Source organism: Miscanthus floridulus, chromosome 5 (assembly GCF_019320115.1).
Source record: "Miscanthus floridulus cultivar M001 chromosome 5, ASM1932011v1, whole genome shotgun sequence".
Taxonomy (NCBI): domain Eukaryota; kingdom Viridiplantae; phylum Streptophyta; class Magnoliopsida; order Poales; family Poaceae; genus Miscanthus; species Miscanthus floridulus.
Genome location: NC_089584.1, coordinates 20,922,222 through 20,944,341, shown reverse-complemented (window position 1 = coordinate 20,944,341; position 22,120 = coordinate 20,922,222). Strand labels below are relative to the sequence as shown.

The window sequence follows — 22,120 nt, the reverse complement described above, 5'->3', positions numbered from 1 at the left end:
TTTCAACATCTTCTGGAGGCGCTCGAGCACCTCCTCATCAGTCAACTCAAGGGCAGGGACCATACGAGAAGGGTCCTCTGCCCTAGAGTACTCAAAACCATAATTCTCTCGCTCCTTCAGAGGTTGAACATGGCGGCGAAGAAAACTGGAAACGATCCCGAAGCCGGTCAAGCCTTGTTGTTTCAGAGTACATATCCTCTCAAGAAACGGCTTGATCGCCTGGAGCTCATCCATCGTCAGGGGATTCTTTTCCCATCGGTCATTAACCACGGGACCAGAACTAGAATGAACAGCAAGAGGGGGAATCATATTGGTGGCATAAAACTAGTCGGCACGCCAATCCCTCACAGAATCAATCAAGTCATAATCAAAGAATTTACTCTGACGACCCTGATGAAACTGAATCCCGCAGCCACCAAGAACATGGGTGTCATCGCTGCGGGGTTGGGGTTTCAGATGGAAGAAGAAACGAAAGAGAGAAAGAGAAGAAGGAATTCCAAGGAAAGTTTCACAAAGATGAACAAAAATAGAAAGATGAAGGACAACATTGGGAGCAAGATGGTTCAAGCTAATCCCAAAATAACTGAGAAATCGATGAAGAAAAGCGGAAGCAGGAAGGCAGAGTCCAGTATGGATAAAGGAGACAAAAAGAACAATCTCATCAGGACCTGGAGTTGGGACCCGATGCTGGCCTAGAGCGTTCCAATCAGCAAACTCCTTGCTCTAGAGCAGACCATCACTGACAAGCTCGCGCAACTGATCCTCAGTCGTAGTCGGAGCTAGCCAGATCTTCTGAGCAGCCCTCATGGCCATGAACTCTTGATTTTCAATCACAGAAAGCTATGCCTCCTCATCTACAAAGGTTGCCTAGGACTTGCTCGCTGATTTCTTCCTACCCATATACTAGCAAAAGCAATAAAGCACTAAGAATCGATGAGGCTCAGACGGCGGCGCTCAGATGACGGCGACAATAGCGACGGCGGAGTTTTGAGGACTAGGGTTTCAAGGCAAAAGTAGGGCAGCAAAGAAAAGAAGAAGAAAGGCCTTTAAATAGATCTTACAGCAATAAAAACATGGCCCACTAGGCCCATTTAAACACCACATGAGAACGCGACGGTCCATTTCTCACCACAACTGACACAGCTGAAATGACGGACGGCACACTTCTACACAACGGTACAGTCCAGCGGGCAGATTTCAGACTTATCCATCCAGCACCACGGTAGAGTTATCATATTGCTACAAAAAGAACTCATCAACCATGAAGCAACGAAGGGATACCGCACAAGGAACACAAGAACCCGGTTCTTATAGAAAGAACTTGGGAATCTCATAAACAACCAGGACAATACAACAGAAAAAAGAATGACAACTCAGAAGACAAGATTCTTTCCATTACAAATGGCTTCAAAGAATACAAGATTACACATCTTACGAGACCCAACGAACTCGGTAATACGACAAGCAAGGTAGCAAAAAGGAACCCGGACACAACTAGGCTCTGGAACGACTACATGTTCCAAATTGCTACTCGGTAGAACAAACCGCACTCGGCTACACTGTTTTCTTCAAAGGACGAACGCAGTGCATCCAAGGTAGAAATCAGCAGCACGGCAGGACATGGACCAGGGGAGGCCTGTAGGCATCTGTCAACCCAAGCCCGACGTGATGCAGGATTAGGTGTTGATCTACACCGGACAGTCACAGGGCAGACGAAGAGGATCAACCCAGAACTACCGGATGAAGGAACGTATCCCACATCACAAGACTTGCTCCAACTACCGCCACGTACTTCCTGGTATGATACCGCTGCGGGATTAGTCTACCTCTAATCCCTATCACAAGAATTCCTCCAGCTACGACAAGATATACAAGAACTACAAAATATGCCTGGGGGCTGCTCTACTTCACAAACTATCATATTCATGACTATGGAGATTTCAGACCACGCAACAAGATGCTCGATGAATCAAAACAGCACACCAGGAGGGTATTTATAGACCAAAGAAGCGGTGCACATAGACCGGGAGCACCAATGGAACAGACCTAACAAAGGACACAATGAAAAGACAGAATTCAATTAAAGAGGACTCCGGTGTGAAGGAACAGTACTCAAGAACGAGCATATTCGAAAGAATATACCAATACTATACAACTCATGAACAAACAGCATTTACACTCAACCACCACCATACAACTACATCTGACAAAAGCAGACCACCAGAGAATATGCCAAGACCCAGTATCCGAGTTCTTTTTGAATAAAAGAACCCAGATATATGCTCGGGGGCTACAACAGAAGAGGTTTTTAGTTCTTTGAACAACTCAGATTCAAGACCCTCCAACTCTTTGTTCCAAATAGGAAGAGGCTCGGGGGCTACACTCAGTGAGTGCACTTTTTCATCAAAAAAGCGCACATCACTCAGAAGACTACTTCAAAACAGGAGTTTTCAAAAAACATAAGATTCAAGACCCTCCAACTCTTTGTTCCAAATAGCAAGAGGCTCAGGGGCTACACTCAGTGAGTGCACTTTTTTCTACGAAAAAGCGCACGTCACTAAGAAGACTTCATCAAGACATACCACTTCAAGGCTTCACGATAAAAAGAACCCGGACCGAGCTATATCCGAGTTCTTTTTGAAAAAGAACCCGGGTCTAAGCTCAGGAGCCCTTCGATGAAGAATTAGAGCAATTTCAAGGCAAGACCCTCCAACTCCTTGTTCCAAATAGCAAGAGGCTCGGGAGCTACACCCATATGGGAGTACTTTTTTCAAAAAAGTATACACCACTCGAAGATCTCACGAAGTGCTACACGGTTTCGCTCGAGAAAGCACTCGGACAACGCTTGTTCCTACTTGGCAAGATCTGAAGGAACAAGACGAGGCTTCCAGAGCTCAACCATAAAGTGCTCGGGGGCTTGTCGGTGCGGGACCCACGGGATACCCCGCAAGGAAGGGAGAAGATCTAGTCTAACTAGGATTCTTCCCATGTAATCTTAGTAGTAGTATTATTCTGTAATCCTACTAGGAACTCTTATTGTAAACCGACTAGGACTCTGGCCTCCTAACTATATAAAGGAGGGCAGGGTTCCTTAAAACATAGGACACTTTATAATCAATCTAACGCAAAGGCTAACGCCGACTGGACGTAGGACTATTACTCGATCATGATCGAGGGTCCGAACCAGGATAAATCGACTGTCTCTTGCGTTAACCGTCGAGTTCTGCATACGCTGAAGCCCGAACAAACTGCCCCAGGGACCCCCGTGGCAGGCTATTGGTGGTAAAACATCGACACCTACTCTCAGCAACTAAGGAGTATGGGACACATTGAAAACCTCAAGGATTACCGGGTCGAGTTAAACCTTGACCAGCGACTTGACCAGAGAACATATAACATGCCATTGACATCAGAGGTGGCCGTCGTCTGGGTTGAGGGGAGTGAGCGTCACGACCTATTTGAGCATAGTGTTCTCCTACAAGGGAAGGATCGGTCTATACACGGCATCCGCTCATATAATGCATGCTACGATGCACTGTCATACCCGGTGTTCTTTCCAATGGGTGAGCTCGGGTGGCACAACTGCATTCCAAAAGTGGGTGTGACTATGGCTCAAGTTGATCAAGCTCGAGCAATCTGCAAAAAGCGTGCTGAGAATGGTGAAGATTATGATGGAGGTAACTTGAACTCTTTTCAATAATGCAATATAAACTCTTTTCTGTTAACGCATGATACTAATTCGAATAATGTTTCCCTGTAGAACCTGTTTCGAATACATGTGTCTTCGTGCACGACTACTACTGCTATAAGTTCCAGATGCGGCCAGGGATATTTAATCCAATACTCTATGGCCGACGCCTTTTCCAGCAGTTCACCATCGACACCTACATCAAGATTGAGAGCTCGTGTTTAGACTACATGAGGAACAATCAGGATACTTTGAGGGCTGACCTATACCAAGGCCTGGTGGACAGCATGCATTTGGGTGAAGGATCTGCTAAGAATGTCGGAAGGCGTACTGTCTTGTCTTCGTCATTCATCGGAGGACCCCATGATATGAGGCACCGATACATGGATGCAATGGCTCTGGTGCAAAAGTATGGTAAACCTGATATCTTCCTCACAATGACGTGCAACCCTAACTGGGATGAGATCAAGAATGAACTTTATCCAGGCCAGACACCACAGGACCGCCCAGATCTCGTCACATGGGTCTTCAGAGCAAAGTTAGAGGCGATAAGGAAAATGTTGATGGAGAAAGACATACTTGGGAAGGTGAAGGCCTACGTATATGTAGTGGAGTTCTAGAAGAGGGGCTTATCGCATGCACACTTCTTGCTGATAATGGAACCAAAGTACAAGCTCACATGTCCCGAGCAATATGACATGATTATCAGTGCAGAGCTACCAAACAAGAAGAAGTACCCTGAGCTCTACAAGATGGTGACGAAGCATATGATGCATGGTCCCTACGGGACGCTAAATCCATACTGTCCATGCACGGTGGGCTGCGGGTCATGCAAGAACCGTTACCCACGCCCATTCTGTGAGGCAACGTTATAGGGAAAGGATTCGTACCCCATCTATCGGCGATGCAATGATGGCCGCACGCTAAAAGTTTGAGGCCATTACCTAGACAATCAATGGGTCGTGCCTTACAACCCTTGCCTGCTATGTACCTTCAACTGCCATATCAATGTTGAGGCCTGTGGGAGCATTAAATCAGTAAAGTATCTATTCAAATACATATACAAGGGACATGACAGGGCATCAGTGGTGATGAGGGAGACCGACAAAGCAGACGAGAAAGGGAACATTGATGAGATCAAGCAGTATAGAGATGCCTGGTGGGTGACGCCTCTAGAAGCACTATGGATGATATATGGCTTTGACTTGAGCAAGAACCATCCACCAGTACAGCAGCTGCAGCTTCATCTACCTGACATGCACATGGTGGTATTTCATAAATGGGATAAGGTTGAACGGATCGTTAATAGGCCAGGTGTAGAAGAGTCAATGTTGACAGCATACTTTGATGCAAATAGGCATCATGAGGAAGCCCGCGGAATCTTGTATCGGGACTTCCCGGAGCATTTTACCTGGCAGTCTGATGGTAAATTCTGGCAGAAAAGGAAAAACTCCATTTTTCAAGTTGGAAGAGTCATCTCGGCTCAACCTGCTAAGGGAGAATGTTACTTTATTTGTGTTCTCTTGAACAATGTTGCTGGTGCTACATCATACGAACATCTGAGGACGGTTGATGGTGTGCTACTACCTTTGTTCTGTGAAGCTGCAGAAAGGAGGGGTCTAATCGAAGAAGACAATACACTGGATGAATGTCTAACTGAGGCTACTTTATTCCAGATGCCTTCCTCTCTGCGAAGGCTATTTGCAACAATATTGGTATTCTATGAGCCGCAAGATGTGATGGGGTTGTAGAAAAAACACTATGATACAATGTCAGAGGACTACATCCGCAATCATCCATCCCCGGATCTGGTGGAACAAATGATTTTGATAGACATTAGAAACATGCTGCAGTCTATGGGGAAGGACACAAGGTCATTTCCTCTTCCAGATATTGATCACTCATACGATGATGCCAGCCATATTTCTCGTGAGATATTTGAGGAAGCTAGCGTCGAGCAGAATCCCAAAGATGTGCTACTATGCGACTCACTCAACGCCGAGCAAAAGTCTACCTATGATGAGATAATGGCCGCTGTCTGCAGCAAACAAGGCGGGTTGTTCTTTGTGGATGGACCTGGCGGGACGGGAAAGACATTTTTGTATAGGGCACTTCTCGCAAAACTACGCAGCCAGGACAAGCTTGCCGTGGCTACAGCTACATCTAGAGTCGTAGCAGCCATAATGCCAGGCGGGAGGATGGTCCACTCGTGTTTCAAGATACCCCTCACTCTTCAAGAGGGCGGTTGCTGTAGCTTCACGAAATAGAGTGGTACTGCCAAGTTGCTGCAGCAAGCAGCTCTCATAATTTAGGACGAGGCATCTATGACAAAGAGGCAAAATGTGGAAGCACTAGACAACAACCTACGGGATATAATGGGCCGGTCAAACCTACTGTTTGGTGGAAAGATTGTTGTTCTTGGTGGGGATTTCAGACAGGTCCTCCCTGTTGTGCGGAAAGGATCCAGATCTCAAATAGTTGGTGCTTCTCTACGAAGGTCGTATCTTTGGGAATCCATGCGCCACCTAAAGCTCGTCCGCAACATGAGGGCTCAGAGTGACCCATGGTTTGCAGATTATCTATTGCGCATTGGTGGTGGAACGAAAGAGGTTAACGGAGATGGCAATGTATGTATTCCAGACGAGATATGTGCCCCGTACTCTGGAGATGCCGAGAAAGATCTTCATACATTGATCGACATCATCTTTCCAGATCTAAATGCAAACATGGCGGACAAAGACTACATCACCACCAAAGCGATTTTATCTACACGTAACGATTGGGTGGACATGATCAATATGAAAATGATTGATATGTTCCAGGGCGGCGAGACGGTGTATCACAGTTTTGACTCCGTGGTAGATGATCCACATAACTACTATCCATCGGAGTTCCTTAACAGTTTGACCCCCAAGGGCTGCCTCTCCACGTCTTGAAGCTCAAGCTCGGGTGTCCTGTCATATTGCTTAGGAATATTGACCCTGTCAATGGGCTATGCAACGGTACAAGGCTGGTGGTGGGGGGTTTCGAAGAAATACAATCGACCCTAAAATCGTGGTGGGGCAGCATGCTGGGAAGCAGGTATTCCTTCTTCGAATACCGCTCTGCCCGTCTGATGACGAGATGTTCCCGTTCCAGTTTAAGAGGAAGCAGTTTCCTATCAGGCTGAGCTTTGCCATGACGGTCAACAAGTCACAGGGCCAAACTATCCCAAACGTGGGTGTGTACCTACCCACATCAGTATTCTCTCATGGTCAGTTGTACATTGCGATGTCTAGAGCCACGTCAAGAACCAATATTAAGATCCTTGCTCTCCCGCCTGATGCGGAGGCACAAGAGGAGGCAAAAAAGATAGAGAAGAAAAATGCTAAAAAATGTCGAGGGAAAAAAATAAGAATGCGTCAAATAAAAAAGATAAAGATAAGAAGACCCCAATAGCGGATGGAACTTTCACGAAGAATAATCTAACGCCATAGGCGAGGTAACAGAACATTACTAACGCATACAATGCATTTTTTTCCATTCAATTTATATTGTACAAATAATATCTCACTAATGCTATATTTGTTGCTGTTCCTAGGTATTTTTAAATGGTTTCTCAGACTCTACACGGAGATGTTGTATATACACTTGTGTGATGGCATAATAAAAATTGAACATGTGTTATATTATTGTTATAAAAATGACACTTTCAGTGTTTTGTACATAATATTTCGTTTTATAACCATTTAGGCCCCATTCAGTTCCAACCCAAAAACCAAAAATTTTCAAGATTTCCTGTCACATCGAATCTTGCGGCACATGCATGGAGTACTAAATGTAGACGAAAAAAAAACTAATTGCACAGTTCGCCGAGAAATCGCGAGACGAATCTTTTAAGGCTAAATAGTCCATAATTGGATAATTTTTGTCAAATAACAACGAAAGTGCTACAGTAGCCAAAAGCCAAAAATTTTCAGAACTAAACGCGCCCTTATAACTATTACACGTGTATGTTCTCAAAACCATGAGTTTTGTCGACTTTTCCCACTTTTCTCATATGCCAATGTGGGATCAACCGAATTTGCACCTGCATAATTACAAACATAAATTATTTGAATAAAACCAACGAATTAAGTTAGCGATAATAGTGAACAATAGTGCTAAACAACACCATACAAGTGGTAGTGGAGTGACACGATCGTAGTGGCGTTGGTTCCGCGCATTCATGAGGATAGCTCCTTTGTATTTTTCATTGTTGCACCAGGGTCATTAGTTTGTGAGCACGAAAGAAATGGATATAGGAGATTTCTTTCTACCAATATAAAATATTTTCTTAGCCGCATCACGAAAAGGTCTATAAAGTAGAGTTTGTGAGCCTGCGACGCCACGCACTCCGTGACTATGTTAAATTCATAAACTTTGCTTTTTGAATTAAATCTCATTTTAATATTGATATTTAATTTTACAGTATTGTTATCTTATCATACGATCCGTATATTTTTAGTACAAAATATTAGTTATCTTGTAGCAACACAGACGCGTGATCTAAAGTAACGACTACACTGGTTAAGTGCGCTTAGAATGCGCGGAAGCTATGCGGTATATGAAGTTTCATATTATATTATATTATATTATATTATATTATATTATATTATATTATATTATATTATATAACCTAAATAACTATTTGACACCCCCAAACCATCCTTCCGAACCCGCAACGGTAACTTATCCAGTCCGCAACCGTAAAACTACCCCGCGACGGCAAAACATCAACTCCACGTCCAACCCATCCCACGTTCCCGCAACCATAAATATTTATATAGCAAACGTAATTGTTTCGCAAGCAGTGATAGCGTAAGTTACAACCGTAAATAAAAATTATTATACAGTAGTAGTTCGAGCTTTATGGCCGTAAAATATACCTCGTATAAATACCTCGCTAACTCTAGTTTTCTCTCATTTCCCCCAAATCCCGTCTGGATCAGAGCGGCGGCGGCTTCCCAACGTGCGGCGTCCGTTCCAGATCGAGGCGGCGGGCGCTGTGATCTTCCCCCACACCCACCCCGGCGGCGGCGCGGCTCCCCCCACCCCGATGACGGCGAGCGACGTCCTCGGCGGCGGCGCAGCCTGCCCTACGCGAGCGGCGTCCACCGACGGCGGCGCAACCTACCCCACGCGAGCTGCGTCCCCAGGCGGCGGTGCAGACTGCCCCACACGAGCGGCGTCGTCCAGCAGCAGCGCATCACGCTCCACACGGAGGGCTCTCCATCGATAGCAAGCGACGGATCCAGCCTCATCAAACGGTGGCTCAACCAGGAATAGAGATGATTCTATATTTGATTTTTTTTTCCCGATGGATTTTATATGTACCGTACAAAATAGAGATGATTTTGTTTGTTTTTTTCTCCACAATTCTTGCTTGTTACGGCAATTGCGACCAGGAATCGTTACTCTTTGGAATATTATTATGGCTGCTAGATTTATTTTTTTTATGGATTTGTTGTAAAAACTGTAGATGAAATATTATTACTGATACAATAAGGAATTATTTGTATTTGTTTTTTGTTATTTTCTCATTGATTATTATTGTAAAGCGCCAAATTACTACTCTAAAGTTATGTTGTACTGTTATGTCAGTGACGGTTTTGCTATTGCAATGGCTGCTTTTTACGGTTTGGGAGGAGGAAAACAAAATCTTACTAGTTCAAAAACGTTTAGAGGCCGGTTATGTAAATTACTGCTTGATTATTGCTACTGATGACGGCAATTAGAGTAAAAAAAAGCGCTTTCCTGATTTTTACGGCTCCGCTACCTGGTTAGAACTTACAGTCTAAGGGGCCGTTCGGTCCCCGGCGAACGAGCTCCCGGAACTGTTCCGACCAGGAATATCTATTTAATTTGTATGTAATAGAGTTGAGCAGGATTTATTCCGGGGCGGAAATGACTCAAACGAGCGAGCCCTAACGGAATTACGGTCAATAGACAAAGATTATTCGCAGGCTGCCTGTACTAATCAAAGTACTACTTGATTATGATATTTTGTACTACTAAACAAGAGCTTTATGTTTTTTTGGATGCTTAGTTTTACGGTAAGAGGCAATGGCCACCCATCTGCATATGCATGAACCAAGCAATTCACATGCATGCTGAGGTCAATCTATCTCATCAGTTGATTAGCTAAATTTAGCTCTAATTTAGTCATTGTGTTTTTGAAAAATCAAATAGTTACTACTAAACATCATTTACAGAATAAAAAATATTAAAAGATTACTGCTATCATTGCTATTCCTACTACGGCGCCTCCTATAGACACCAGAAGAAGCATGAGTAATTCAAATAAGGACACCACCAACCCGGGCTAACGAGCCTGCTAGCTTCATAAAAAAAGGTTTCCTGCAGGAACTTCTAAAATTCTTGTCACATCCAATGTTGGATACATGCATGGAGTATTAAATATAGACTAATTACGAAACTAATTGCATAACTTGCGACTAATTTGCGAGATGGATCTTTTAAGCCTAATTAGTCCATAATTTGACAACATGATGCTACGGTAAATATGTGCTAATGACAGATTAATTAGGCTTAAAAAATTCGTCTAAAAAATTAGCCTCCATCTATGTAATTGGTTTTATAATTAATCTATATTTAATGCTCCTTATTAGCATCTAAACATTCAATGTGACGTAAATTTTTAGGAGCGACTAAAGATAAAGAACCAAACATCCCCTGCGTATAAGCAAGGAGTAAAGGAAACTCCCGTCCTCGCAACTAAGACATACAACTCTGTTGTAGCTTTTAGGGTGTGTTTAGTTCGCGAAATGAAATTTTTTGGATGTCACATCGGATGTTTTCGGGATGTCGGAAGGGGTTTTCGGATACTAATAAAAAAAACTAATTACATAGCTCGCCTGAAAACTACGAGACGAATTTATTAAGCCTAATTATTCCATCATTAGCGCATGTTAGTACTGTAGCACTTATGGCTAATCATGGGCTAATTAGTCTTAAAACATTCGTCTCGCGATTTCCAACTAAACTGTGCAATTAGTTTTTTTTCCGTCTATATTTAATACTCCATACATGTGCCGCAAGATTCGATGAGATAGTTTGGGGTGAAAATTTTTGGGAACTAAACCAGGCCTTAAATGGTCCTGCAGCTTTTTCAGATGGTGTACAGGTGCTGGGGACACCATCCATCCTCTCCAACGCGAAACTGAGCGGTGGCTTTAGCATTTTGTCAACGAAACACTTGCAGCCTCTGCAAGCTGCTCTGCACAGCGGCGAGACCACTGCTCCATGAGACGAAACGTGGCGGTTGAGACCACCCGAAAGCCCTCGTTTAGTTGCGCCCAAAATCGGCGCCGTCAAATTTATTGTAGCATTTCGTTTGTATTTGGTAATAATTATTCAAACGTTGACTAATTAGGGCCTTGTTTAGATGCCATCCAAATTCCAAGTTTTTTCACTCTCTCCATCACATCAATTTTTAGCCGCTTGCATGGAGTATTAAATGTAGGTAAAAAAATAACTAATTACATAGTTTAGTTGGAAATCACGAGATGAATCTTTTGAGCCTAGTTGGTCCACGATTGGACAATATTTGCCAAATAAGACGAAAGTGGTACTATTCATCAGGTTCAAAAAATTTGCAAAATGAACCAGGCGTAGGCTCAAAACGTTCGTCTCGCAAAGTACAACCAAACTGTGTAATTAGTTTTTGATTTCGTCAATATTTAGTACTCCATGCATGTACCGCAAGTTTTTTATGACGAGGAATCTTCTTTTTACATTGTGCTAAAGTTTAAAATTTGGGATAACTAAACACCCCAAAGAAGTACGTAAATGAAGTTGCTGTATTTATTTTTTCCATGCACGACATCATAGCTGCTGATTTGACAACTGATGTAATTTGTCCTTTTATTGCATCTGACAACTGATGTGATTTAACTAAGATCTGCTGCGGTTATTCCTACAGGAAGGAACTGTTGTTCACTGTCATGGAAAATTTATAAGCGGTACATGGTGCTCTGTACTAGCATAGCATGAGTTTCTTTGCTATATACAAAACACCCTACACTACAAATCTACAATACAACTGAAACTCACACGGTGAAGTTCAGTAAGAATCAGGGGAAACCATATGCCTAGATCATAGTTACACAACTTTTACTTGAAGCTTTGCACATGGATGGTCTTTGATATGTTGCTCGAGTTCAAAATCATCTCTAAATCTGAAACCGTGCAATGCCTAACGTTGTGTTAGACTAACTGGGTAAATTCTGTATACTTTCAGGTCATCCTCAACTCTAATACTCGGTGGTCTTTCATCCTTTCATACACGAACGTGGTTGAGGGGCCTAAATTTACCGAGCACTGCAGATTCCAAGGCTCCCAGAGTTTAACTGGCCCGATCTGCGCAAACATAGATTGCAACCATGTTTAAACATGTACAGGCAGCAAGATGCAATGAAAAATTCTCTGAAACATATTGTCACTCAACACAGCTTCAGTCATTGGGCAACAAGCAGTAAGACCTATGATTGAAATGCAGTTTTATTCGCTCTTCTAATCTACGTCAGTATATAGGATCATGCCCGTGTGTTGCAATGGAAAATTTTGTTAATGTGAAGCACTGTGCTGTTATGCATCTGTTGTAATTTTCCATCTCTACCTTGCCTTACATGTTTATTAACGAAGATGGTTGTTATTTCATTCCAGTGGATGCATTCAGAAATTATTTACAGCAAAGACTTCACCTATTTTTTTTCTCCTTTATGGACCTCCAGCCAGGCACATGGAAGAAATTGCTGGCATGTGTGGTTGCTCATCACACTGACTGCACCTTCATCAGGATGTCTTTTTCTGAATTTTGAGTTGGTTTTGGTTCAGAAGTATACCGAGGAGTGCTGTCGGATGGTTCATGAACTCTTTATTATGGCAAGGTAGGTGGTTGTTCATTTGTCTGATCTATTCTAAGTATGGGTTGTTTGGATGTCTTAACCATGTGTTCTTTAAATTCACGAGATTAAGCTTCTCTGGGAGCTATTAGACACTTTAACCTGGAATTTCAGTTGTAATGCCCCTGGTTAATAATAGGTCTCAAAAACACGGATGTTAAAAACATATTCTTACAGGGGGCATGTGGTCCTGAATAGACCGTGGGCATTTGTGCACTGGCTTTGGAAAGCAAAGATTGAAGAAGAGTAAGTTCAAAGTTATCTCTGTTTTTTATTTTGTTATACTTCTATTCAGTTGCAAGTTTTAACATTGCACCCAAACCTCATGATTTAGCATCCAGTAAGATGTGACTTATATAAAACAGCAAAGAAAATGAATAATTTTCTTTTGTTTCGCTGCAATGGTGGATAATTGTGCAATAATATGGATGAATGAGTTGGGTCTGAATACTAGGTTATGCATCTTATGGGATCTGGCTTCTTCCAGTGAACTAAGATCCATGAGGTTAAGAAGTAAACAGTAGAATCATAATAAGAATTGTCCTTATGCGATTGAATAAGATGGGGTATAAAAAAGGGGAGCCGATCGAAATAGGTTGGAGCACTGAAGTGATCCAGTGAGAGATCACAACTCAACTTTTATTTCTGCAGAATTTTGGAAGTAGAAGTAAGAACAGAGCAAAGTAGATTTGATTGTCATTCCATCTTGCCGTCAGTCGATCTTCAGTTGTCGACAACATCTGATGGTACATGCTGATGTATCTGCACATTTTCCCTTGGATGCAGGCAACTATCGGGATCAACTTCCTGTCCAAGAGGATGTACCTTGAAGACCGTGCCGTTTGCCTTCATCTAATCCGAACTCAGTTTTTGCAGGTCCAATGGGAAAGAATGGTCCTAAAGTGGACAATGGTATTATCATTTGCTTGTTACCTGGTATATCGTTGCACTGTGATCCTTGTTTTACGATCAACCAGTGTCTGCCCAATGGAAATTAGATTTTTTTGGGAATGGTACAGTGAAAGGACCGAGGATGTCGTCTAGAGGGGTGAATAAGCGTTTCTAAAAATTAACACATTCAAAAACGGAAACGATTAGTGCTGGAACTCCAAATGAAAGTAATACAACCCCTCACGAGTAACCAAACAGAGTATACAGTCAATATCAAATAATCTAGGACCCTAGAACCTGCAACACAAGAGTTAGAACAAAGAAGAATCAAATTGTCTCTGCACACCCAATACCGGACGTGTCCGGTATGTGCGGGCAGAGCACCTCAAATCCAAATCTTGCTCCGTTTGATTCCAAACTTCCACAAAAGTTGCAGGAGTCTACAAGAGTTGTTTCTCAACACAAAGAACCTGAAGAACAACTTGCACAACCAAGTGGATCATAAATATCAAGTGAAATGCGAATTGAGACATGATGTTTGTTTTACCGAAGTTCGGACTCCTTCGAGTCCTACTCTCCGTTGAGGTGGCTGCGGGCGACCCAATGAAGGTCAGCCCTAGAGGACTCACAAAGGTCGACTCTAGCCGCGGTCTTTTCCAACCGCTTTTCCTCCTTCCACTAGCTTAGATCTCTTCCCTTTCGGCGGTGAGATCGACTGTTACAAACTTTTCAAGGCACACCACAATCTCTCGGGTGCTCTCCGGCGACGCCTAGTCGTCTAGAACCGAAGAGTCCAAGAGTAACAAATACGAATCACGAGATCGACAATATGCACAAGTGCTCAAGGATTTGGCTTGCTCTCAAATTGAATTTCTCTCAACTCACAATTTGGATTTTACGATTAGGATCAGACACTCACTAAGAGAGGGTTGGAAAGTGTTCTCAAGGCTCAAAAACATGTATGTGTATCAACTGGAGGTATTTATAGCCCCTTTGAGAAACTAGCCGTTGGACTCGTACTGGACGCGTCCGGTAGGCACGTCCGGTATGACCTGGACAGTTAGCTCTAGTCAGCGCAAAGTGTCGAAACTTCTGACGCTTGCCGGGACTTCCGACTCCCGGAACTCCCGACACTTGTCGGGACTTCGGACAACTAGAAGAGCCCAGAACCACAGAGGAGCCCCTGTGCCCTGCGCACATACCGGACACGCATAACGGGCACAGTGCAAACTGAGTTACGTTGGCTTGAGCACTTATGAATAATCATCTATCAACATGATGCATCATTCTTTATAGTACGACTTTTCTATTAACTCAAGATTCAATGAAAAAATAAATTTTAAACCTCTTGAGTTGATTTCTTTCTATCAATGCCGTGTCTTTCAATCTTCATCAAGTGAGGGTGCCAACTTGTCAACTTTGATCTTTCCTCTTGAGCATAGCCATCTTGAGCACGTGACTTGATTTCATTCATCAAATATAGATAATTCCAAATGTACCAAGTCACTTTCATCAAACACTCCAATAGTGTTTTGATCCTCTACATCAATATGACATTCATAGTTTGATTAGTACCTCAACTAAATGCAAGTACTTTCTTCTTCACCTTAGCTGTTCTTCGGCCGCCAAGCCGTCGCTTGCCCTTCACTCTTGCTTAGTACCTCGAAGCCTTTCCTTACTATCTTCACCATCTCAAGTCGTCAAGTCACATCTTGTGTTGAATCATCCATTCATTTGTATTATTGTCTTTTTAATTTTAATTTAACAAGCTTCAAATATGAGACCATTCCATTTGCAATCCCTTATGTCTCATTAGTTAATTCTTATCATGCTTACTTTCACATAGATCATGGAAATCTCACAATAAATAAGTCTTTGCATGAATTCTATTTGCATTGTTGTCTTGTGCTTCAACTAGATTGTTTATACAACAACATATCATTTTGGCTTTACACAATTTAAGCAAGTACCTGTGAGATAACCAACTTCCTGTTTCACACCTAGTAAACTTGTTAGATCTTTAATCGATCAATCATTCAAAACCCACTAAAGGTTTCGATGCACTTTCATATAGTAGAAAAAATAGTGCCACTGCTTGCGAGAATATTTACTTACTTTAATTTTTGTCACGATTGTTTAGCTCTAAAATTTTATTGGGCACATCTACCTTCTCTATTATTCTTGGGAAATTCCTCCGTCTGTCTATGTCGTTCCATCCATCCATCTAGCTTTAAAAGAGAGTTTTTAAGTGTGATCAACGAAAGAAAGTGCCTTTTCAATACGGAAATGCCATCATGGAGTCACAGCGACAATCTGAGGTGCGCAAGGGGCAGTTGCAGGATAGTGAAGTCAAGGGATAGCCATCACAGATTCACAGTTGATTATTATTGACCCGGTCTATTTACTTTTAGAGGTTACCTGGGTCCTGGGGTAGGGTTGAATCATTACTAGAAAGCTTAATCCTTGGTTCTCTGTTCAGCATGTGTGGCCAAACTTTGAAACCGATTGCAAGTCCAGTTTGGTTCTTCTGAATTGTCGTTGCCACAAAAGTGTCCATCAATTACAGGGATATATGCACCTATCTGTGCCCATTGCCCAACATGTTTGTATCAGTTATGTCAGAAAAATGATAACCTTTTTAAGTGAGATTCTCTCCTTGTCGGTTTTATTAGCTAACATTGCTGATTTATGGTTTTCCATAATATGTTCTTCTTTGGCAGGACCCATCATCGTTGAGGATTATCATCTAATTGAAAACCTTCCTCAGTTCGACAGGGAACGTATCCCTGAAAGTGTTGTGTATGCACGGGGAGCCAATGCCAAGGGTTTCTTTGAGGTCACTCATGATGTTTTTTCCATGTTGATCACCCTGTTTATGTTAGGTATGGAACTAAAATTATCTCCCTGTGATTTTTGCCATCTAAAATTGGTTTAATATGGGTAAATATGAAGATAAATAATATGGTACTGGATATGTTCATCTCGGTCTGCCATGCATTGTTTCCAATGTTGGGCAATGATGTTCACATACTAACTCAGGTCTCCTAGTCCTTGTTCTTGTAGGATGCCATTAATATCATAACTATTTAACTAAGGTATTAGTTATATGTTGATAGGTGGCTGCTGACTATATTTTACTTGCCTCTTGTGTTATACATCTAATAAGTACTTTCATTTATGCAGGTAGTGGTGGATCTAGGACAGGGTCCGGGTCCAGTCCATGATATGCCCTGTATCTACGTGTTATATACACTGGAAATAGGCTAATCTAGCTCCAAATCAACTCAAGTAGCTTCATCTCATTTCAATGTACACTATCCCAGCCCTGGCATACATTTGTTCTTGGATCCGCCCCCGTGTTGAGGCCCATACTTTTGTGATTTATTAGAGACTTTGTTAATAGCTTGGATCGTGACCAGTTGGACAATTCTTTAATAATGATAAATAAGTATTATGCTTTCTTGTATTTAGTTCTAATTGTATGTTACCTCTTGAATAATAATGATTTAAAAGTATAATCATTCTAGCAATAGCATATATATTCATGGACCAAAGTGCTCTAGAGGACTAATACATGTCTAGCAATAGCATATTATATATTCATGGACCAAAGTCGGTGCATAGAAATGGCTTGAGCTTTTGTAATTTAATCACATAATCTAATAATCTATCATTTTGACAATTTTGTTTGAGTCTGGTAATTGTATTGCTTTTTTATTTTTTAAGTCCCGTAGCAAAGCACGGGCATTCACCTAGTTATAACTATAAGTCTGTAGCTGACATTACACACCCAATCGCCCATATATAATAGTCATAGAGATGACAACCTTGTTCCAGCCAACTTTAGCCTTACAACCTTGTTTGGAACGGAGGAATACAAAACAGAGGAACGGGAAGAAACACAGGAATAGGAAAGGAATGTATGTGCATAACTGAGAAATGGAAAACATAGGAATTTTAAAAGATTTGGTGTTTGGAACAATGGATTCTGAGTAGCATAGGAATTTAGGGGTTAGTGATAAACATGATTACTTAGACTAAACAAGAATTGGATAAATATTTTTCTTAAATAAAGCAACATATATTAGTTAACAAAAAGAATTTCAAAATATTCTGATCAGCCATATATGCCGTGCTGATGTTTGCACAGACCATGGACCCTACTTTAGAGTGTTAATCAATGAGTGCTTTGTCCTTTGTCTTCTTGAAAGCCTGCACCAACTAGTATTAGTGAGCATGAGTGTCTTGGACTTCGTGAAGGAATGAAAAACAAGAGATAGCAGTGGATGTTTTCGTTCCTACGTTTTCTAGGTGAAAGGAAGACTTTCCTTTGGAATGGTACAGCTCGTTCCTTTGATCCAAACACCATATGACGTCATCAAGGTAAAGGATTTGCATTCCCGTGAAATTCCTTTGCCTATCCTGCGTTCCAAACGAGCCTAAAAGATAGTAGATCCCTTGACAGCCCAAATTTCATAGCGCCTCAATTAAGACACCAAAACCTGTACAAAAATGAAAATCATAATAACTCCAGAGTTAACTGTTATCTATAGGAATAGAAAATCAGTAACTTGACAGAATCTTAAAACTGCATGAACAACTGTTGGCTAATCCAATTAACTGTCATATGTTCAATTAACCTGACAGTGAATGAAAAAAAAAACTACTAACTGTTTGACATGTAGTTTACTAATTATGACACTACAACAATTTCAACTTCGAATTAGAATATAAAGGTCTACTGATTGTTTGACATGTAGTTTACTAACTGCAAGTGAAGGTTCAGACTTTTGTGATTTTATCTGCCAGCTAAATGTACGTTTACACAGTGCAGGTTGTTTGTTCGTCAATAATTTTGTAGTGAACTTTCAGATAGAAGCACCAGGAAAGTTGTAAGTTAGCTTACATATGTTAATGGTAGGAAGGAACTTCAACACTTTGAGAACTCTCTCATCAACATCTTGACACTTGACTTCAACAATGCTAAGGTGTTCTGAAATTTTAGCTGATCGCTCCCTCAGATTGAAGCTTCCTTTCATTTCAATTTTATACTTAGGTCCCTGCAGTGAAATAAATCATTTTTCCCAAGATCACTCAGCGGTGTAACTATTCTCATTTGCAGAGAAGCAATTGCTCATTATTTATAAAGAACATACCTCACAAAACAGTTCAAGTGTAAGCTTCTCAAGAACCGGTGAGTGTTCAAGAATACAGACTAATGCATTGAAGTCATCAGGTGTACACCAATAGTCATTGAGAAACAAAGCCTTGAGATTGTTAAAGACAGGGCACCATCTCAAATCACTTTTGAAAACAACCTGGAAAAAAGATGCAATAATGTAGACAATGTAGCAGAAATAAGGGGATGTCATATAGAGTTATTAATAATATAATTGAGGCAAAGTGTTCGTTTACCTTGTCCAGTTCAGAAATCAATACCAAGCTCTTAGCTTGTGATAAACCTCTTAGGAGCACAGAACTGCCGCTGCCATCAATGTTCTTAGAACTGACACACCATTGACAAACACAATCCAAAATTTCTGGGTGTAACAGTTTTGCACAGACATCCTCACATTCCTCGGTTATCCGGACAAATGTCTTCACTAATGATGGCACGATATCAAGTATGGGAGTCATCCCCTGGAGGTCATCTAGACGAAGTGAAACCAGTGGGGTATAAATGTAAACGTGAGAAAATACATCCAAAAAGCAATTAGTCAAGCTCAGATGCTTTAGGGACTTGGACGAGATCTTGTTGGCAGTCAAGAAACCACACTCAACCAACTCTAGATGCTCCAAGGCTGGGCAGCTGGAGAAGTTGAGAAAGCTGCTGTGGAGTACTACACCATGGAGGTCCAGTCTCGTCAGGTGCTGAGAAACGAGAGGCAAGTCATCTAGCTCAAGATAGCACATGGAAAAGATATGGAGCTTGAGTACTCGAACCCTGCACATGATGGTATGGCGGAACCAGAGATTCACCCGCGGCTCATCATCGTCCTGGAATTCAGTAAATCCAAATTCGCAAAAGTCAAGAGCCGAGCCTCCGCGTAGGAGCAGATGGTCCAAAAACTCGCGGTGCTCTTTCACCGGTGCCCGTTCATCCTCATGGCGGCACCCTACACGCAGGCCCGTAGTGAATCTCCATAGCTGGCACCAGCGCCGAGCGAGAACACACGTCCGCACAGCCTCTGGAGCTAGCAGGAAGCCGAGGATGTGCCCAAGGACGCCATCCGGCAGGGCATCCATCATCAGTAACTAGTAAGACTCTGGGCCTGTCCAACAATAGGCAGCAACTGGAGTTAAACGAATCATCAGTATCTAATATATATATATACACCTAGGTGGATCCTGTATATAGAATGCACCCAGGCCGGCGGGCGCATCAACTTAGAGCAACCAGCGAATACATGTATGCATGCATAGAATTTTTTGTTGGTTTGAATCTTTGAAACAAATTTTCTCCTAAACCGTAACCTCGATTGATAAACCGTTTGTTGCATCCGACTTAAAAAAAATATTCTGAGCAAAACTAGATCCAATATGGATATATTTTTTATCCTTTAAGCGAGTTGCATGTCAATGTACTACCGATTGCAACTCTGTCTACCACCTAGTTGCAACTAGTTATAACACTGTGTATTATATGCATCTGGTCACTATAATCACGTCAAGTTGCAATTCTGAGTTGCAATGATATATGAGTAGCAATTGTGTTGCAATTGAGTAGTAACTAGTTGCAATCAGTAGTAATTGGTTTGCAATCGGGTAGTAACTTTGTTGCAACCAGTAGTAATTGTGTAGTAACGAGTTGCAACCAGTGTTAAATACGCTACAGCCAAGTTGTAATTGTGTTGTAGAAGTGCTTGCAACTCATAGTACAACATATTGCAATTACGTATTTGAAAAAGAAAACTTCATCAAATACAGCCTTCATTGCAACCAGTGCTAAATACGCTACAGTCAAGTTGCAATTGTGTTGTAGAAGTACTTGCACCTCATAGTACAACATATTGCAATTACGTATTTGAAAAAGAAAACTTCATCAACTACAACCTTCATTGCAACCAGTGCTAAATACGCTACAGCCAAGTTGCAATTGTGTTGTAGAAGTGCTTGCAACTCATAGTACAACATATTGCAATTACGTATTTGAAAAAAAAAAACTTCATCAAATACAATCTTCATTGCAACCAGTGCTAAATACGCTACAACCAAGTTATAATTGTGTTGTAGAAGTGCTTGCAACTCATAGTACAACATATTGTAATTACGTATTTGAAAAAAAAAACTTCACCAAATATAGCCTTCATGGATCTTGTTTTGTTAAGCATATTTCTTTCAACAACCTATTTTAAACAGAACTAAAATCAGATATATGGTTTAGAAGATATCACATTTTTTCTATACAGAATGCAATTTAGCCAGGTACATCTCGCGGCTGGGTGCATTTGCCGGCTGGCCTCGTCCTATATATATAGAGAGAGAGAGTATGATTTAAATAGACTAAGTAATGGTTAGTGTTGGTGGTTTTGCTTGTAATCGGTAATATATTGAATGGAGAATTGAGAAGACAATTGACGAAATTTTTTACTAACAAATTGAATTTCACCGGTTGTAGCTCTGCTGCAGTTCCAGTAGCCCCTCGGTCCGTCGGTCAGCAGCCTATGCGCTCTGCAGTGGCAGCTTCTTGCGCCACGGGCCACGGCGGCACAGCGCCAGGTGCGGCCGCCTCGCGCCGACGCCCGCGGCCTGCCGTAGTGCCGCCTCGCGCGGTCGACGCGCCTCCCGCTCGCACACCGCCCGCCACGATGTGCCGACCCGCCGCCCGCCGTAGTCCGCTGTCCGCCTACAGCCTCCGCCTACCGGTAGGTTTTGGGGGAAAACGAGAGAGAACAGAGGAGCGCTGGAGCGGGCAATGTCCGATGCTCTCCTGACGCCTGGTGGGGCAGAGGGATACGAGTATGTATGGACTGGCTGAATTCATCACAGTGTGTTCATTTTAATTTTAGTTTTGTTTTTCCAATACATATATATACACATTATATGTTAAAATAGAAAAAAAATAAGTATTCAGCTGAATACCTTTAAATCTACAGCTGAATACCCTAACCCGCCATGAAGCTACTATTCGCTGTATTTAGCGCTCACTAGAGGGGATTTGCCAATTTCACGGCTCGGGGCAGCCGAGCAAGGTTGACTTTAGGGAGCAGTCGTGCTGCGTGCTATAGCAGTGGAGCTAGACAGCAGCACGGTGGCCATGCACAGACGCGGGGACGCCCGTGATGCATCAAGTTTAGGCGGCGGCGGTGGCTGGTGCCGCAGAGCATCTCCGTCTCTCAACGATGGCATTGGATGGATGGAGGACCCAAGTCCCAAACTGGTTGAGCATCCGAGAAGGTGCTGGAGGGTCGATCGTCGACCGTCTCGCCGCGGTGTGGCACCGTCGCGAATCGGTGGAAGGTGGCCAGACGGGTAACTTGCTAGGGTGACAACAAGGGCAAGGAGGGAAATTGGTTAGTTTCTTGTGGTGGAACCTATCTACCCGAGTTTAAGTTCTCGACTCAGCGCGGGTGCTCGTAGTTTTTCTGGATTTATT

At 42.3% G+C, this 22,120-nt stretch overlaps 4 protein-coding genes across 7 annotated transcripts; 3 read left to right on the top strand and 1 right to left on the bottom strand.

Moving 5' to 3' along the window:
* The first annotated feature begins 3,319 nt into the window (after nucleotides 1-3,319).
* LOC136454380 (uncharacterized) lies at nucleotides 3,320-5,439 on the top strand. Its single transcript, XM_066454825.1, has 3 exons — nucleotides 3,320-3,677; nucleotides 3,761-4,287; nucleotides 4,756-5,439. Exons 1-3 carry the CDS (start codon nucleotides 3,320-3,322, stop codon nucleotides 5,437-5,439), a joined length of 1,569 nt encoding a protein of 522 aa, XP_066310922.1.
* A 1,243-nt stretch (nucleotides 5,440-6,682) lies between these two features.
* LOC136454379 (uncharacterized) lies at nucleotides 6,683-10,976 on the top strand. Its single transcript, XM_066454824.1, has 2 exons — nucleotides 6,683-6,941; nucleotides 10,834-10,976. The coding sequence occupies exons 1-2, from the start codon at nucleotides 6,683-6,685 to the stop codon at nucleotides 10,974-10,976; spliced, it is 402 nt and encodes a 133-aa protein (XP_066310921.1).
* A 640-nt stretch (nucleotides 10,977-11,616) lies between these two features.
* LOC136449651 (F-box/LRR-repeat protein At3g59190-like) lies at nucleotides 11,617-21,472 on the bottom strand. 3 transcript variants are annotated; one of them, XM_066449772.1, is made up of 6 exons: nucleotides 21,134-21,472; nucleotides 18,940-19,796; nucleotides 18,681-18,842; nucleotides 18,431-18,584; nucleotides 17,827-18,026; nucleotides 17,573-17,736 (listed from the first exon to the last, which is right to left on the bottom strand). In XM_066449772.1, the coding sequence occupies exons 2-5, from the start codon at nucleotides 19,771-19,773 to the stop codon at nucleotides 17,998-18,000; spliced, it is 1,179 nt and encodes a 392-aa protein (XP_066305869.1). In that variant the 5' UTR covers nucleotides 19,774-19,796; nucleotides 21,134-21,472; the 3' UTR covers nucleotides 17,573-17,736; nucleotides 17,827-17,997. The 3 variants fall into 3 exon arrangements, with proteins under 3 accessions (XP_066305870.1, XP_066305869.1, XP_066305868.1); XM_066449771.1 differs by having other exon boundaries at nucleotides 21,120-21,471; XM_066449773.1 differs by lacking the exons at nucleotides 17,573-17,736; nucleotides 17,827-18,026 and adding an exon at nucleotides 11,617-12,088 and having other exon boundaries at nucleotides 21,120-21,472.
* LOC136449652 (catalase-like) lies at nucleotides 12,808-16,938 on the top strand. Of its 2 annotated transcripts, none has more exons than XM_066449775.1 (4): nucleotides 12,808-12,879; nucleotides 13,420-13,545; nucleotides 16,245-16,406; nucleotides 16,708-16,938. In XM_066449775.1, exons 2-4 carry the CDS (start codon nucleotides 13,515-13,517, stop codon nucleotides 16,746-16,748), a joined length of 234 nt encoding a protein of 77 aa, XP_066305872.1. In that variant the 5' UTR covers nucleotides 12,808-12,879; nucleotides 13,420-13,514; the 3' UTR covers nucleotides 16,749-16,938. The 2 variants fall into 2 exon arrangements, with proteins under 2 accessions (XP_066305872.1, XP_066305871.1); XM_066449774.1 differs by having other exon boundaries at nucleotides 13,420-13,569.
* Nucleotides 21,473-22,120: the final 648 nt, after the last annotated feature.

Excerpts from the sequence above, each read along its gene's own strand:
- LOC136454380 (XM_066454825.1), top strand. The coding sequence starts at position 3,320 with ATGGGACACATTGAAAACCTCAAGGATTACCGGGTCGAGTTAAACCTT. Across the intron at positions 3,678-3,760 it reads TGGTGAAGATTATGATGGAG|AACCTGTTTCGAATACATGT; the intron begins GTAACTTGAACT and ends GTTTCCCTGTAG. Across the intron at positions 4,288-4,755 it reads TTGGGAAGGTGAAGGCCTAC|GGACATGACAGGGCATCAGT; the intron begins GTATATGTAGTG and ends TACATATACAAG.
- LOC136454379 (XM_066454824.1), top strand. The coding sequence starts at position 6,683 with ATGCAACGGTACAAGGCTGGTGGTGGGGGGTTTCGAAGAAATACAATC. Across the intron at positions 6,942-10,833 it reads CACATCAGTATTCTCTCATG|CTTTTTCAGATGGTGTACAG; the intron begins GTCAGTTGTACA and ends ATGGTCCTGCAG.
- LOC136449652 (XM_066449774.1), top strand. The coding sequence starts at position 13,515 with ATGGGAAAGAATGGTCCTAAAGTGGACAATGGTATTATCATTTGCTTG. Across the intron at positions 13,570-16,244 it reads TATCATTTGCTTGTTACCTG|GACCCATCATCGTTGAGGAT; the intron begins GTATATCGTTGC and ends CTTCTTTGGCAG. Across the intron at positions 16,407-16,707 it reads GATCACCCTGTTTATGTTAG|GTAGTGGTGGATCTAGGACA; the intron begins GTATGGAACTAA and ends TCATTTATGCAG.
- LOC136449651 (XM_066449772.1), bottom strand. The coding sequence starts at position 19,773 with ATGATGGATGCCCTGCCGGATGGCGTCCTTGGGCACATCCTCGGCTTC. Across the intron at positions 18,843-18,939 it reads TGATTTCTGAACTGGACAAG|GTTGTTTTCAAAAGTGATTT; the intron begins GTAAACGAACAC and ends TCTTTTTTCCAG. Across the intron at positions 18,027-18,430 it reads CCTTCCTACCATTAACATAT|GTTTTGGTGTCTTAATTGAG; the intron begins GTAAGCTAACTT and ends ATTTTTGTACAG.